The 16,967-nt window shown below is 43.6% G+C and overlaps 1 protein-coding gene across 1 annotated transcript in view; it reads left to right on the plus strand.

Annotated features, from left to right (window-relative positions):
* Positions 1-8,431: 8,431 nt before the first annotated feature.
* The window catches only part of MYL1 (myosin light chain 1), a 29,778-nt gene continuing 21,242 nt past the window's right edge, over positions 8,432-16,967 (plus strand). The window contains exon 1 of the mRNA XM_028704839.2: positions 8,432-8,687. Coding sequence (XP_028560672.1) covers positions 8,571-8,687 — 117 coding nt within the window. The 5' untranslated portion in view covers positions 8,432-8,570. The remainder of the gene's footprint in view (positions 8,688-16,967) is intronic.

The following is a 16,967-nucleotide window of genomic DNA, read 5'->3' on the forward strand; positions in this document are numbered from 1 at the left end:
CTTAGCGATTGGACACAGCCGCACCAGCCCCACGTCACACAAAGGAAAAACACATATCCCAAACTATAAGAGAGAAAAGAGGTGCTTTCTTCTCACGGTTTGCTTTTCTATTTGCTTTTTATACACTTCTAACTAAATCTTTTCCTTCTTTTTTGTCTCACCCTCTCTGCTTTTAAGTATAAAATCACTTTCTTTGGGGCTACTTCTCTTATTCTTTTAACGATACATCAGTCTCAATTCTGAACAATTCAGTTTGTATCTGTAAATCACGGTCAGACTTCAATAGCCACTCTTCTGTTCCATGTCTCAGATTCATCCAGTTTATCATGAATGGGTGTTTTTCTCATTGTCTGTGATGCTGCAGAATAGCTCAATCTCAGGGCAAGAAATTCCTGCATTGCAGGGGGCTGGACTAGATGACCCTCATGTTGCTTTCCAACTCTACAGTTCTATGATTTTATGATAAGAAAGCCAACCCACGATGGAATTGTAATTCAGCTAGGTTCTCGCGTGGAATAACACAACTGCTGCAATGGAAAACATAGTTCTGAAAATCCAAGCTCTATCTTCAGAATAATGTGCTTTTAACAGAAACCAGCAGAAAAAAACTTTCTGCAGCATAGAAGTAAACATTACCACCTGCAGTTATTTGCAGAACAGGTTGCAATTAAAAGATGCAGGAGCAAGAGCTCATTAGAATGTTTCATAATTACTTTTCCATGTAATGTCCTACTTTACAGAGGACAGTTCTCTGTCTGGAAGGCTGTCTCTCCTCGTGGGGAAATTAGAATTCCATTCTGGTAACAGTACAGCACAACCCCAACAAGGACTAACTGCTTGTGTGGAGGCACCCTCATAATCTAAGCCTATGTCATGTTTTCTCAGAAGGAAGCTTCATCATTGTCATCAATGGGGCTTATTCCCAGTTGGATGTGTACAGAATTGCAGCCTCACACAAACAGCTTTTGAGGATGTCAGATGCAAATATTTTCAAAATTCTCCATCAATGACTCATAGCAAAATCTTCTTCATTTCCACTCAGAGTACGCTCAAGTGACCTCAGTGTGACTTACCGGTACTCCCAAATAAGTGTGTATGGGGTTGTAGCTTAAAACCCTTATTCAAAGCAACTAATTATTATTTATAAATATATGTATTGAAAGTAGCGTTCTAGCCAGTGTAAAAGTCCTTAAACAGTTCTGAACATCCCCTGTTTTGAAGGAAAGATGTTCAAGTCAGGCTTCTAGGTGACGTGGAAGTGCCTTGTCTGTTCTTGGGAGCACTTCATATTCTCCATTTTTGAGGACAAGAAGTACAGATGTTCAGTTTCCAGACTCTTCTAGTACAATAATAGTGTTTTGGACATTTTTCAGCTTTCTACCTTCTGTGGAAATACTGTAACAATTTTAACTCCAAAGCAAGTATGCAATGCTTCTAATAAGCAAAGTTCCTTTGCCCCAGTTCAGAGAGTTTAGCAGCAAGCCCTATGATGAAGTGAAGGAATCTATTGTCTAGGAGCAGAACATATAAAAAGCCAGCTGCTATCGAACACCCGAATCCTCAGCTGTTGCCTTTGCTTTCCATTACAAGTGAAGTTTGTCAAGTCACACTGCCAGGGATGACAGAGTGATTTAGTTATTTGCTGTGTTAAAAGCAGAAGAGAAACTCTGTTTCTGTAACACCTGGAAACAGATAAGCCTCTGTCACTGTTCACATTGGATGTCAGTGTTAAGCAGTTTCCCATGTCTTTTCCCAGTGCAAAGTGGAGCGCTAGCCAGCTTCCCAAATGCCACTCATTGCTCTGTTTCACGCCATCATAAGGGAAAGCATCTAAATCCGCAGCTGTTCCTTAAGCTTTAGATACTAAACAATTGGTGTGAATTCCTCAATGGTGTTCCACTTTATTTCAGGGGCTTTGAAAAGTACAAAGCACCTCTAAGCCAGGGCTTCTTAAAGTAGATCTTGGTGGAGCTCTCCAGTTCTGTGGTCAGCTCCTGTCTGCATGGTTAAAGTACTTAAACTTTGTCCTAGGCACCCAAGAAGTTAGTCACAGAAAATTGACTCTCCTACATGAAATCTAGGGTTAGTTGGAAAAGGAAGGTAGGTCTTATTGTCCGGTAGCGTTTGCTGGCTGTTGCTGATTATGACGATTCAGCTTGGTATGTTGATTGAACTAGGCAGCTAGCAGTCCACAGCTTGTCTCTGCCTCCCATGCCAGCAAATTGATATGTGCCTATTACTAGGTGTGAAAGCTAGGAAAGAAAAGCTTTATGCTGATTTCTAACCCTCTGTTACCTGGCAGAACTGGGCTAGTTCACAGCCCTTCTCTTCCTGAAGATGAATTGGCTTCAGAGCAGCAGCAAAAAGAATCAGGCTGTACGTAATTTGCTTGTTTTTAAGTTAACTTTTCCAGCTCCTGCTTTCTCTCCCCCCCCCCCACCTCTCCACACAGCCTACTGACCCAATCCATGGATTGCACCTCCAATGTTTGCCCCTCCCCAGCCTCATTGCACAGTCTCTTACACAGACACCACCATGTTCTCTTATTTTACTGAGATCTACATGTATATTAGGGACGCGGGTGGCGCTGTGGGTAAAAGCCTCAGCGCCTAGGGCTTGCCAATTGAAAGGTCGGCGGTTCGAATCCCCGCGGCGGGGTGCGCTCCTGTTGTTCGGTCCCAGCGCCTGCCAACCTAGCAGTTCGAAAGCACCCTCAGGTGCAAGTAGATAAATAGGGACCGCTTACCAGCGGGAAGGTAAACGGCGTTTCCGTGTGCGGCTCTGGCTCGCCAGATGCAGCTTGTCACGCTGGCCACATGACCCGGAAGTGTCTCCGGACAGCGCTGGCCCCCGGCCTATAGAGTGAGATGGGCGCACAACCCTACAGTCTGTCAAGACTGGCCCGAACGGGCAGGGGTACCTTTACCTTTACCTTTTTACATGTATATTATGCCTGTGTGCCTCACATCCCACTGTTACTCCCCAGCACAGTCCACATGGCTATGTTAAGCGGAGCACACATATTTAAAGTCACAGAAACTTAAGGCACCATAAACAACATCAGTTGATTATAATTCCCTGGACACTTGAATCATTAATTATTTTTTCCAAATTGTTGCATATTGGGCTGGGAGTATCCTTGAACTGTCAATCTTAGTATTGGGGGGGGGGGGCAAACTACTGAATTCAGCAAAAAAGTACAGTATTCTGATTTGCTTGTCCCTTGACGGCACAGATTTGATGCATAAGCTTCTCCACAACAGTGATTTCCACAGCTGTGTTATGACAAGTCTGGCAGCAACTAACATCAATCTAATCCAATCCTTATGCCACCTTCACATGTTACTCACATACAGATGGCATGCGTGGTGAAATAGGCTGCAAAGCTCGCCATTTAGCCCTGGAGTTGTGCTGCTCTTCCTGCCCCCCCCCCCTCAGTTGCCATGCTGAGAATAACATCTGCAACGTGTGGAGGCATCCCTTGTGATGTACAAATTTGGGAAATCTTTTATAAAAACATCCAAATATTTTCTTATCCCGAGTTCTCAATTGTAAAATAAGAAAAACAGTGATCAGAGTTGGGTTGGGTTGGGCAAACGTGTGTTTTTCCGCTTTCTATTTCTTTATAATATGAATAATAATGACACACTGGTTGTGTTATGAAGTCTTTCCTCACTTTAAGGCTTGCCTCGCCATCTGACTCTGTTTTTTAAAAAATCATGTTTGTCATTATGTTTCCCCCTCTTCTCCTTCTCCTTCTCCTTCTTCCTTTCACCTCTGCGTCATTTCCAAGATTGCTTCGAAACACCTCACTAAGTGAGCCATAAGTTATTGAACTATACATAATACTGAGGCTTGCACGTATCTCTCTACCTGTTGAACTGCTACCAGACTGTCTCGCTTGATAAGTGGCTCTCACATCCATGCGCACTGGCCTTTTAGCTATCATTCACTCTGGGGCACATGTTGCCCAATGTATGATACATGGTTGGGTGTATAAAGCTTTCTAAGAGAGAGGTTTAAGTTAAATGGGATCATTGGCTTAAATGCAACACAGTGTAGGCATGTTTAAGCCAATTGATTTAAAGGGGTTAAGCAAACTTACCTTTGTAGGATTTAGACTATTAATGGAAACTTCAGGGCCAGAGATGGCCATATACATTGAGTGAGGCACCACAAGTCACTCTTTCTCAGATAAACTGGGTGTTGTTCCATTTATAGACATGCCTTCATGAAAAACCAGAGTGGTTTGCAGTATGTTAAAAACTGAATAATATATTTGACACCAATAAAACCACAATACATCAAAATGTTAAAAACCAAGAGTTTCCAGTTCATGAAACCAATATAGCATCCATTAGCACAACCTCATAAGTACAAGTAAAAATGTGCTTCTAATAGACACTGAAAACCCTATATCAAAGAAGTTTGACATAGCTCAAGGAATAAGTTCAAAGATAGGGCACCACCACAAAGACCATGCCCTCTGGAAGCATGAGAATGACCTTCCCTGCAGAACTTTAGGGCCTAGGACAGCAGCTGTAGCAAGAGTATTTGGCCCCCAAACGACTTAGCGATTTATAAGTCAATATTTACATTTTGAACTGGAAGTATGTAAGCAGCCTATGCAGATCACAGAAAACAGATTCAATATGAATTGAATTGGGTGAGTTGTGCAGCATTCTGGAGGCGCTATACATTACCAACTGCAACTTCTAGAACATCTTCAATGGCAGCCTCACATAAAACCTGCTGTTTCATGGAAATGCAACCCCATCTAGAACAGTCTCCATACTTCCCAGACTTGGGAAACCACCCACCGACAGTGCCTCCATTTCACCTGATTTTGTTGTTGTTTAGTCATTTAGTTGTGTCCGACTCTTTGTGACCCCCTGGACCAGAGCACGCCAGGCACTCCTGTCTTCCACTGCCTCCCGCAGTTTGGTCAAACTCATGCTGGTAGCTTCAAGAACACTGTCCAACCATCTTGTCCTTTGCTGTCCCCTTCTTCTTGTGCCCTCCATCTTTCCCAACATCAGGGTCTTTTCCAGGGAGTCTTCTCTTGTCATGAGGTGGCCAAAGTATTGGAGCCTCAGCTTCACGATCTGTCCTTCCAGTGAGCACTCAGGGCTGATTTCCTTAAGAATGGATACGTTTGATCTTCTTGCAGTCCATGGGACTCTCAAGAGTCTCCTCCAGCACCATAATTCAAAAGCATGAATTCAAAAGCATCACCTGATTTCAGTCTCTATTAATTGTTTCTGGTGATCTTAAGATACAGCCTTGCCTGAAAAGGAATGCAACTGTGAGCACTGCTTGCTGGAAGATGTAGTGTGGATGAGCAGAACTTATGAAGGAGAACTGCCATAGAGTTCTAGATCTATCCAGGATTTTTTGTTGTTGTTGTTGTTGGGGGTGTTAAAACAAGCTCTGGTTTTCTAAATAAACCTTGTGGGACCTAAACCTGTGCCTCAGTTGCTTAACACACAACACTAATGCATACTGCAAAGCAGTCTCTTCCTTCTTTGTGGAACCCAGATTTGCAGCATTTGTTCGTATATATTTTTGTCTGGTTTGTGTATGGGCCCTTTTCACACATCCAAGAAGCCACATATATTCAGCAATAGCTTTTAGAAAGCTGAAAATGAAATGGGCTTTGAGGATGGTTTCTGACATGTTTATTTGTCTCGAGACTGGCGCTGCTCTTTGACCGACTTTGTGAGTAACTGAACTTAGTGGGGTTTATTGCTGAGTAAACTTGCGAAGGATCAGGTTGCATGTCTGGGACACCATCTTAAGATGGTCCCATTTTACAGATGGGCCTTTGTTCTGCCCTTTTGAGACAACATTCCCCCACTTCCATTTTTTGTTCAACATCCAGCCTGAGGAAGAATTTTGTGAAACTCAAAGCTAGTTCACTGCCTTGTGACTTCTAGCTGGTTCTAATAAAAGTCTTATGCTACTGCTGCCTCCCTCTTGGATTTTGCTGGTTATAGGTCATTCTAATTAGCATTTGATATTTCAATGTGTTAAACTGCTATTCCAGATTGGTTTTCTTGGGCTACTACTTAACAGTAGGCAATTACCTAACAAGTGGAGTCAAACTGGGAGGTGATAATCCCATTACATTGTTGCTTTAACTTCAATGTGCAAACCTCATTTATAGATGGTATTCAGGGAAGTGCTAGGCATGTGGCTTCAATGGTATCACTTCCCCCTTTCCTCCCTGCCCCAATGCACTCTATAAATCTTTTGTGGGGTTCCCCCAACCTTCCAGAGCAGTTTGGGGTATAGCACTGGCCATGGGAGGGGGGGGGGTGGAAGGAGAGATCAGAATCCCCCTCAAGTTGTGCAAAAATGTAGTTGAATTAGTCATTATGATGAATACTGGCTTGCCGCAAATTATAAACTACAGTTCTGCAAGGTGTAGATTCACAGTAATGTGAACTAAATGTTATGCAAATGTACAGAGCTTTAATAAACCAGGGACAAATGCAGTGTTTGGCACAGTCCTCCTGCAATCCTGGCTCCTTTGGAAGGAAGGGCAAGATAGAAATAAAAAAAATAAAAACATCAGAAAGGGTTGCATCTAACACTGCATGAGCAGAGTTAAACTCATGGAGCAGGATACTTCCCCTTCCTCTTATCTCCCTGTGTGTGCCCAAAGGGTCTTCCAACACCCTGGGAGGGGTTGGGGGCTGTGGGAAAGAGAAGGCTCAGGACCATTGTCCAAGAAGAAGTCTTGTTTTGCAAACATAACAGCAGCATTGGATACAAACCAAATAGGTTTTGTGTGTGTGACCCCATGTTAGGCTACATTACGTGGCCTAATTGTGACCAAAAACTAGAAAACAAAATTAAATGAAGACCTTTTGCACTCCATATAGGCGGTTCCAGTCATGGGTGGACAATATTTTAAGTAGACAGTCAGAAATACAGCTGGCAGCCATGTCAGACCATTTCCCAGCTGTTCTCTTCCTTAAAATATAGAAACATCCCCCCCCCCCCGCCCAAGAAGAATGTGGGTATGTTTTAAGGTTACCATGAGTCCAAATACAGTAATTGATCATTTTGCCACACCTGCTTCTAATGTGTAGTAAACCCCTCTGAGGCAGATAAACAGGTGATCACACTTTCAAGAAGACCAAACTACTGCGGGAGGGGAAGTTCAGTAATTAATATGGAAAGTAACTTGAATCTTGGTTGTTTTCTACATTTAATACAACCCAACTTGTAATCTGCAAGGATATAAATGAATTTTATTGGTAGCTTTGTGCTTATTATTGGAAATATACCAGGATCCTGAAATCTATCTAAATGATTTTCAATACAGTAAGCTGAACAAAGCAACAGTTGAGATGGCTGCAGAGGTCAGAATTCCTTCGGATCTAAGAGTATAGTAACCGAATATGGGTTTAATTAACAATGAGAGCAGAGCCCTTCTGAGTAACACAGAAGTGATTAATAAGAGCTTGAACACTTGTCTGCTCAGGAAAGGAACGGGAGAGCATGAGAAGGCGAAAGGTCTCTGTGAGGCTGGAAGTGAAGAGAGCTAAATACGTGACAGAAGACTGGCAATTAAATTAGAAACAATAAACACAACTGCTATCCTTGATTGATAGCTATTTTGGTTTTATAAATGCTGCGAGGGAAGGGAGTCTACTGCCTTTCTGGGAAAATACATTAGGTGGCATGTCTGTCTCCTTAATAAATTGGGCTTGGTTATGTCAGCCAACAATACATGAAATTGGATTAAGCGAAGAGCTTCTGGCTTTTCAGAGTAGCTTTATTGTAGATTCTGAGCTTTATTAAAAGAGTAATAAGAACAGATGGAAGAATCTTGGACTGGAGAGAATGAGAGAGGGGAGAGAGAGGCTAAAGCGGTTTTCCATATACGCCTGCCTTTATTTTTAAACACACCCCCATACTCTTTGCTGGATCAACATTTTCATCTTGCAAAGGAAGGAAATGGAGGAGGAGTAAAGGAGAGAGGAGGGGACATGATCTGGAGGAAAGAGGGGAGGGGGGAGGGGGAGATGGAAACTGGTGATCATTTCCCAACCCTTAAAGTCAAAATTCCAGATGGAAATTCAATCCCCCCATAATGACATACAGTGATGGAAAATAAGATTTACAACTTTAGCAGAACTGTAATTCTACCAAGAAAAAAAAGTGTCGGTCAATCTTACAATGTCAACAAGAGACCTGAAACTGGCTTTGTCATATTCTTCCCTCCTTTTCATCTATTGCAAAAATGTTCGGGAGGCTTTAAAAAAGGGCACAGAAGTCCCCTTGAATCTGATGAAGGTCTGACCCCCTTAGATTCCATTTATAGCCTGACTCGGATGACATCCCCCTTGACTAGCAAACTGTCCAATCCAGCTGCAAGTGTCAAGATTGTATTAGGCACTAAGTGAAATATATATATGCCCTTATGGTGTTCAACACACTGGGTCTACCTCCAAGGCACCAGGCTGTAGATCATCCTCACCATCTGCTGCTCCTCATCCAGGAATCTCTTATAAGGGTTTTTTGGGGCACCTTTTAACTTAAAAAAGAAAGAAAATAAAATGGCACCAAAGAAAGACGCCAAGAAAGCAGCTGCACCTGCCCCAGCACCTGCCCCAGCACCAGCGCCAGAACCAGCAAAACCCAAAGAAGCAGCAATTGATCTCTCCAGCATCAAGGTAAATGGATGGACTTGTGTGGTCACTGAAGCTAGAAAAGACAGGTGCATTATCTTATTCAAATCTGGAAGAGCATTTTTGGCTGGTCTTACTTATGGCTTGAATACTTTAATGAAGCTGAGCTGGAAAAGAAACTGGGCATTTTTTTCTGAAATACTTACAGCTTATGTGTATTATTTTTTTTTAAGGCATAGCAAATATTTATTTCAGTAGCTGAACTTGGCATGTTAGAAAACAAAAACCTATGGCGGTGTTTTTGTTTTTTTATTCTGGTGTCTAATCTATTTCAATTTGGCCTGAATCAAAGCTTTCTCAGTTAAATTTGTCTGTGCTTACCTTGTCAGATAAATAAAAAATCATATAAGCAAAATTCACAGCAGATTTGCAATTAATTAAATTAAGCACATCTCCCTCCTTTTTGATAAGGGTTAATTAGTGTGCAATTTTTATTCTGAAATTATTATTATTATTATTATTATTATTATTATTATTATTATTATTATTTATATATATATATGGTTATCAGCTGACATGGCAACCCAGTTCATTTCCTTTAAGCTTTAAAATTGGGTCAGACTCAAACTTGGATGTGAGATTAAAAGAGAAGCTGACATGTTTCAGTGACTACATCTTTCATCTCTGTGGTTCATGATTTGCAAATTGCAGTGACATGAAAATCCTTTTGAGTGTTTTTACTTTTTCAAAGTTGATGCATGCCACCGTTTAGTTGTTGCATGCTGGCATTAAATGTTATGCAATGCAGTCACAATTTTGCCCAGGATTTTACCTCAAAGTGTGATCCGCAAGGAAGCCGTCTGCCTGTGGAATGAAGCCAGAGGGACAGACCCAGCTGGATAGATTCCCTGAGTGACTAAGTAGAGCGTCATCTCGCTGTCTACAAGCCCTTTGATTGATCACAGTACCAATTTAGGAAACTCTGCTTAAGAAATGAAGCCTAATATGGCAAGTTAAACAGTGAAAAATGCTGTAAGGGTGGGCAAGAATTTTGATACTGTAGCTCTCTATTTGAACCACCAGGTCCCTCTAGGGAACTCTTAATCATTTTAAGCTGGTAAATGTGGCTTACTTTGCAATACTATCGCTGCATGTTTCCTCGCAAGTAAGTGCCACTGCCTTCAGTGGGGCCCACTTCCAGCAAGTAAGTATGATTAGGATTTCAGTCTTACAGAGTCCTCCATGACTAAACCTGAAATAGCACACTAATCAGTACCAAAGTGTTGTTAGGTCTGATTCTTTGACACCTAAAAAGCAAGCCACAGGGGTGTCAGAGTAAAATCCAAGGGAGCATTATAACTGCATCGCCTAAACAGTGATACTAGACATTTGAAAAAACAAAGTCTCAAAACTGAACCGAGAGGAGACAGGGCTCCAATGAGACCATCTGTGGCATTTCCCCCCAATTATAATAGATGGTGGATTTCATGTACACTGAGCTATGAAGAAGAATGTGGGCTGTATTTTCCGCTGAAGTAATTTACATTAGTTTCAAAGCTGCATGTATCCAATTCATTAGGAGAAAATATAATTTTCAACTCTAGTGGCTCCGGTTAATTTACCTTTACATAAATATGCTTAATGGTGTATTTATCATCTGAAAGATGGAATACTGTAATTTCAGCCCTCACAACAGCCCTGCATGACCCTCTTCTTCAGACATGAAAGCACTTTTCTAACTCAAGAGTGTCACTCTAGCGGCAGAGGTGGACCTTCTGTGACGGGCTCCAGAGCTCCCTGCTTTTATACCTAATTAGCTAGCGCACAAAAAATGAATATTCCAATTTAACTGGAATACAGTATGAGAGGAGAAACCTCTTGAATTACTAAACAAACATTTTGCATTATTGCCTCATAAGACGTAGCCTTTTAGTTGAAAGTACTCTATATACACTGTCTCAGGAATTCTTAGGACAACCTTGTAACAAAAGTCAGTATTTTTACCCTGATGTGTGGGGACTGAGGATGTGAGACCACCTAGTGAGTTCATGGGCAATTTACCAATTCATAGCCCATGCTCTTTATCACTCAGTCACTGCTGAAAGAGTATTCCATTTCTGAAGCACACGATCCCTATAATCTCTGAACACTTGTATCAAATGTCTAAATACATTTGGACAACGGTCTAAATAACCATTCTCCAACAAAACTAGATGTGAGAAAGCCACCCTCCCCAACTTACAAATAACAGGGGTGGGAGGCAATTGCACTCCCTTTCCTTAGATGTACCCAGTCCTAAAACAATAATGGTTGGTTCCTGTGTTCTAGCCCTGTGCTCTGCTCATATGTCTTCTTACTTATATGGCCCTGTTCTTTACCACATTTGAGACTCCTTATCCTCACAATACCCCAGTGAGGTAGCTGAATATTCTTATCCTCATAACTGAGGCCCGGACAGCCTCATGGGGATAAGGTCACCTCCTGAGATAGTTGCCGTTCCAAGGATTAGTGCTGGGAATCTAGTCTCCAAGCCTAAGAACCATCTTGATGAATAAAATGCCCAGCCCTGTAGCCATTTACATTTTTGAGAACATTTTTCTTGGACATTCAGCCTAGAGTCTCAATCCATCTCCCCCTCTCCCTGGGTGCTATGTTCCAGAGTCCTTTCCATTGGCACCTGAAGGACTTGCATTAGTGGCATTTGCCACTGAATAAATTGATCAAAAGCTATAGTTTATTTGGGGATATTACTTTGGGGATTTAAGTTTCCAAGGCTTTGTCTGAGACCCAGCAGGCAAACAGATGATAGAGCTGATTTAGCTGGATTCTTTTTCAATTTGGCTCTGTTCTGCAGCTTCCCTTCCGGCACCCTCACGCTGTTTAGTCAAGGAACCCTCATATGAACAGATATTTCCTTTCTCAATGGAAACAAGAGTTTTCAAGCAACCGATGAAGAAATATGCAGCCTTTCCCTACAATAGAAAATCCCAAGTAACCATTTGAAAACAGCCTTGACCCAGTACACGTTGTTGATTCTTTTTATTTAAAGCACTGCATAAACTATTTCCAGCTTCTCTTTAAAATTTTGAACATTAGTAGACAGTCCTCTGGTGGCTAATATTTGCTTATCCATAGCCTTTAAATTCAGTTTTTTCTAAAGGGCGGTGCTAGATGGTTTGCTTTCTAGCACCACCTGTTGGGCAGTAAAGCTTTGACTGATTTAATGTGACACATTCGCCTGACTGGAAACTCCACTAATTTCTAATACCCTGTCGTGTCAGTTACATCTCAAATCAAACCACTCTGTGATGCAGCTCACTACAAAACATATCTGTTTAATTGCCACTGACCTGACTTGGAATAAAATGCTTCTATTAACATGACTTGATATAAAAACACACCCGAGGAGCTCCTGGAGTGTGACAAATATTTCCTCTATGTTTACCATGTACAGCAGGTGAAAATTCCACCTGCCTGCAGGTTCAGGCTCCTCTACAAATCCCAGGTCAAAGTACCTTCAGTTGGCGCCCAGTGAGAATATGATCATTAACAGAAAAGGGCAAAAGGAACATTGCTAGACCTTTGGGTTTATCCTCATTATTAGGAAAGATCCAGCAGATGCCTATTATGGTGGAGGGCGGGACAGAGAGCGCAGAAGGAGACTTCTGAAGCTGCTCTGCTCCCACCTTCACTGTGGTGCTTTCTTCCCCCATATGTTTCAAGGCCAGGTCAGTGAGTAAAGCATCCTCCTTCGCTCTGGCCATCCCTCGTCCTCTCCACATCTCCTAAAGCAGGGAGAAGGGCAGCCTTTTTGCTCTTGAGGCTGCATGGATGGGTGGGGCCAGATTCAAATAGGGGTGGGGTCACCTCCATTCCTCTCCCTACCACCAGAGGCGTACCTTGGTTCCCTTGCACCCTTGGCAAGAAGATAATCAGCCCCGCACCCCACCCCAGTCCCTTGCTCCCTTGGCAAGGAACAACGCTGGCACCTCCAAAGAGACTGTAGACCAGAAACTCAAAAAGTTTGCTTTTTGTTGCCTTTTGCATTCCACCAGTGATTTCCTCCATCACCATTGGCTTGGCTCCGCCTCTCCTCCTCTAGTCTGCCTGCCTGCCTTCCTGCTGCCTGCCTCCCGACTGGGGAGGGAGCCCCTTAGGGCTGGAGCGCGGCCCACACCAGCGACAGGATTCCTCGGACGATGCACCCAGAGGAGCTTGCATGCCTTGCCTGGCCACCCAGAGCAGCTCAGGGAGCACACAGACAGGCAGCCACTCTGAGCCAGAGTGGAGAGGCACAATTTTTGAGGAGTCTCCTTCCCTCTGCCTGCCCTGTCCTTCAGAAGAATAGGCAAAATTGTGTTAGCAGAACACACATGTACATCTATGTGGGTTTGGTGTCAGAGCTCTGCTGATCACATACACCTAATTTCTGTTTCAAAGAAAGCAACAATGAGTGAGTCGTATCAGGAAAGTGTGTACTGCAGATTGCAGATTTCCCATAGCCACCCCACCCTCACATCAGGACTCAGCAAGGAATACCTAGACAACAGGTCACCTTCACATGCCAATCTAAGTTGTCCCCAGTCTGGCCTTTCTCTGGAACCTGGTATGGGAGTTTGAGAGGGTTCGGCTTCTTTGGTAGGGGTGTGAGGTATCAGAGGAGGTGCTCTGGAGGCTGCAAGCAGGGATGGACAGTGTAGGAGACGTTCACCTCTCCCCCAGACACCCAAAGTCCAGGACAGGAAAGCAAACATCCATGGAAAGCAAAAATGGGGAGTACAGTGGTACATTGGTTTACGAACTTAATCCGTTCTGGAAGTCCGTTCTTAAACCAAGGCGTGCTTTCCCACAGCAGCGGTGGACTCAATTTACAAATGGAACACACTCAACAGGAAGCGAAACATGTTCTGCTTCAAAGGCAAAGTTCACAACCCAAAACACCTACTTCCGGGTGTTCTTAATCCAAGTTGTTCATAAACTAAGCTGTTCTTAAACCAAGGTACCACTGTAATCAACTTTCATAGAAAACCAGATCTCTCCTCTAATACTGTATGCTGAAAGAGCAACATTGTCAGAATGGACGTCTGAAACAACATACTGAGCCTTCCTGTAGGATAATGTCAAGCTGTTCCTGCTTGCCGCTGTCACCACTTGGTCACTTCTCCTCATTTACTGCTTCCCTCCCTCTGTAGCAAATGCTGCTGGCAAGAAGGGGCAGCAGTGGCTGACCAGGGCCATCACATTAGACCAGGGTTTCTCAAACTTGGGTCTCCAGCTGTTTTTGGATTACAACTCCTATCATCCCTGGCTAGCAGGACTAGTGGTCAGGGATTATGGGAACTGTAGTTCAAAGACAGCTGGAGACCCAAGTTTGGGAAACCCTGCATTAGACCAAGAGAGAGCCTGTAGGGATGCTCCAGATGCTGGAGGCGGCAGTAGCTGATCCTCTTTTTTGCCACTGCTGTCAGATACAGAAGGAAAGAACAGGTGGGGGAGTTGGTGCTGGCCCCATGCAGAAGGGCAACAGCTGCTGCCACCAGCACGTAGCAGGAGTTTTGGGAGGCTCCTATCAGCAGGGAGTCCATTGACAGCAATCCCTGACAGTGGACTTGCTCCTCCACCCTACCTTCTAATAACGTATTCAATGACAGACAGAACTAACATGTGACTGGTTGTAAATCGGAAGGGAGGCAGGTGGGGGCTGTGAGGGAAAACAGTTTTGTGGGGCTGTGCTCCATTTGTCCTAATAAAGCAGCCTCCGTTGTCTGCAGTGAAGAGCCTTCTCTACTCAAAGAGTTTCCCTGTGCAATGTAGGACTCTGGAAGAGCAAGGTCTGACATCGTACAAATGCTCTCTACTGCAGAGGTTATAGCTGAAGCAAATATCAGATTCTGGATTGTGGCCTATAGGGGTATTGCTCTAGGCTGATAAAATAGTATTGGCATATACCATATTTTTCGCCCTATAAGACGCACTTTTCCCCCTCCAAAAATGAAGGGGAAATGTGTGTGCGTCCTCAGTGCGCACCGACCCCTCTCGCTCTCCAGGCTTCAGGAAGCTATCCGCTAGCCATGGGAGACCCAGCTCTCCCAGGGCTAGCGGAGACCTTGCCTGCACCCAGAAGCTTGGGGCGCACTGAGCTCCGCACACCCCAAGCTTCGGGATTAGCGCAGCGGTCCGCTAGCCGTGGGAGAGCCACGCGAAGTCGCGGGGCTCTCCCCCGGCTAGCGGAGACCTTGCCAGCACCCAGAAGCTTGGGGCGCGCTGAGCTCTGCACGCCCCAAGCTTCGGGATTAGCGCAGTGCTCTGCTAGCCCCGGGAGAGCCGCGCGGCTCTCCCACGGCTAGCGGAGACCTTGCCAGCACCCAGAAGCTTGGGGGCGCTGAGCTCCGCACGCCCCAAGCTTCGGGTTTAGCACAGCGCACCTGGGGGGAAAATAATTTTCCCCCCCTTTATTTCCCCCCAAAAAAACTAGGTGCGTCCTATGGGCCGGTGCGTCCTATGGGGCGAAAAATACGGTATGTTTCTTTCACAGGAGTGAAAGGCTGCATGTTTAAGGACTCTTACTTTGGCAGTCCAAAGTTCTACGAAGGATAGTTCCTCCTCCTCCACGTCTTAGGTTGAAGCTCAGAGGGCTGCCTGCATGCCCATCTCGACTCCTGGCTGAGCTCTGCCATCCTGTGGCCGACTTTGAGTAGGACCACAGATTGCAGTGCATGAAATAAAATGTCTGGAATGAGGGGACTGCAGAGTAGTGTAGACTGTTAATAATAAGTAGCATATACAGCACAGTAAGAGCAATGGGCACAAATCCTGTAAAAAGCTCTCCAGCATTTCAGGATATTCAGACAAGCAGACATTGAAAGTATGGCAGAAGTGGTTTGAATGCACATATATTGGATTGCACTGTTAAGTTAGTTGTGACTAAGACCACAGTCTTATGCACAATTACTTCTGAGTGAATAAATACCCATACTTCAGTCAATCTTACCTTTGTGTAGACAATACAGTGGATCTTGTTCCCATAAAAGTGTAGATAGAATTGCACTGCTATACTGGAACTAACTTTTGCTCAGTTGGATCCAACAATTCTTAAACAGGGAAATATAAAAGGAGAAAGCAGAAGACAAATGAGCATTGTCTTGCATAGAGTCATACAATGTGCTAAGTGTTGATGTGTGACTGTGCATGTGCATGCCATTGTATATATTAATTTTTGCATATTTTGACCATTTTCTTCAATGGCTTTCACAATTACTACTCAACCAGGTCGTCGCTGAATGAACACTACAAGTGGTATAAGGAGAGAAGGTAAACAGATAAATTGCCTTGACAGACAACTCACAGTAGTGTGAAACTCCTATTTGTATCAAAAAAAGAGGGAAAAGAAAAGTTTATTAAAACAAACCATGTATCTTCAACCCTCAAACCCCCATTATGCTAAGGCCTGATAGCAGGTATGCCCACACAACCAAAGAATTTGCAATTAAAGTCTTATATAGTGTTAGATTTACAATTGATAACAGCATCAATACCATACATACTGCTGCATTGCTTTGCACAAGGACAAATGACAGACACAATTTCTCTCTACTTTGCATCTGTGAGACACGAAGAGGATGAGTGTTAATGATCAGAAAAGAAAGTCCAACGTGGGTAAGATCTATTGACCTGCCACTATACCCAAGGCTGGTCCAAGTGGTCTCTGAGGGTTGGAAGCCATTTCTCTCCTGTTAGACGGAAGTATAAAGTTGGAAGGGATTCATTAGACCATTAAGTCTTCCTGGTCCTACAAGAGCATAACCATTGCCTAAACTTACTATCCTGATGGGTTAAATAATGGAATTTCCTATAAATCTATGCTTAAGTGGCAGGTGGTTGTGCTGGCCAAAAGTGGGCTATGTGGTGCCCTCCAGATGTTTTTGGATGGAAATTCCCATCAGACCCAGCCAACATGGGCAATGGTTAGGGATGACTGGAGTTGTATTCCAGCAACATCTGGAAGGCACCACATTGGCTACCCCTGGCAAAGAGGATTTCCCTACCTTAATGAATCCCTCCTACGGTTGGACACCATAGGAAGTAGCTATAATTCTATGATTCCATGGCCTCTGCCTGTAAAACATACATGCCAGTTAACTAAATTGATTGTATAAGTTTTTTTGCTTCAGTGCTGCTTGAATACTTGTGGTTTTTGAATGTCAAAAAGTACATCATTAAGAAGAGTTTTGCATATCTATTCAGAATATGCATGAAGCAGCAAGCTCAAAAAAGTGCTGGCATGATTACCCTCCAATGAGGAAGATTTAAGACAAGGCTGGACAG

This window comes from Podarcis muralis, chromosome 1, assembly GCF_964188315.1.
Source record: "Podarcis muralis chromosome 1, rPodMur119.hap1.1, whole genome shotgun sequence".
NCBI classification, from domain to species: domain Eukaryota; kingdom Metazoa; phylum Chordata; class Lepidosauria; order Squamata; family Lacertidae; genus Podarcis; species Podarcis muralis.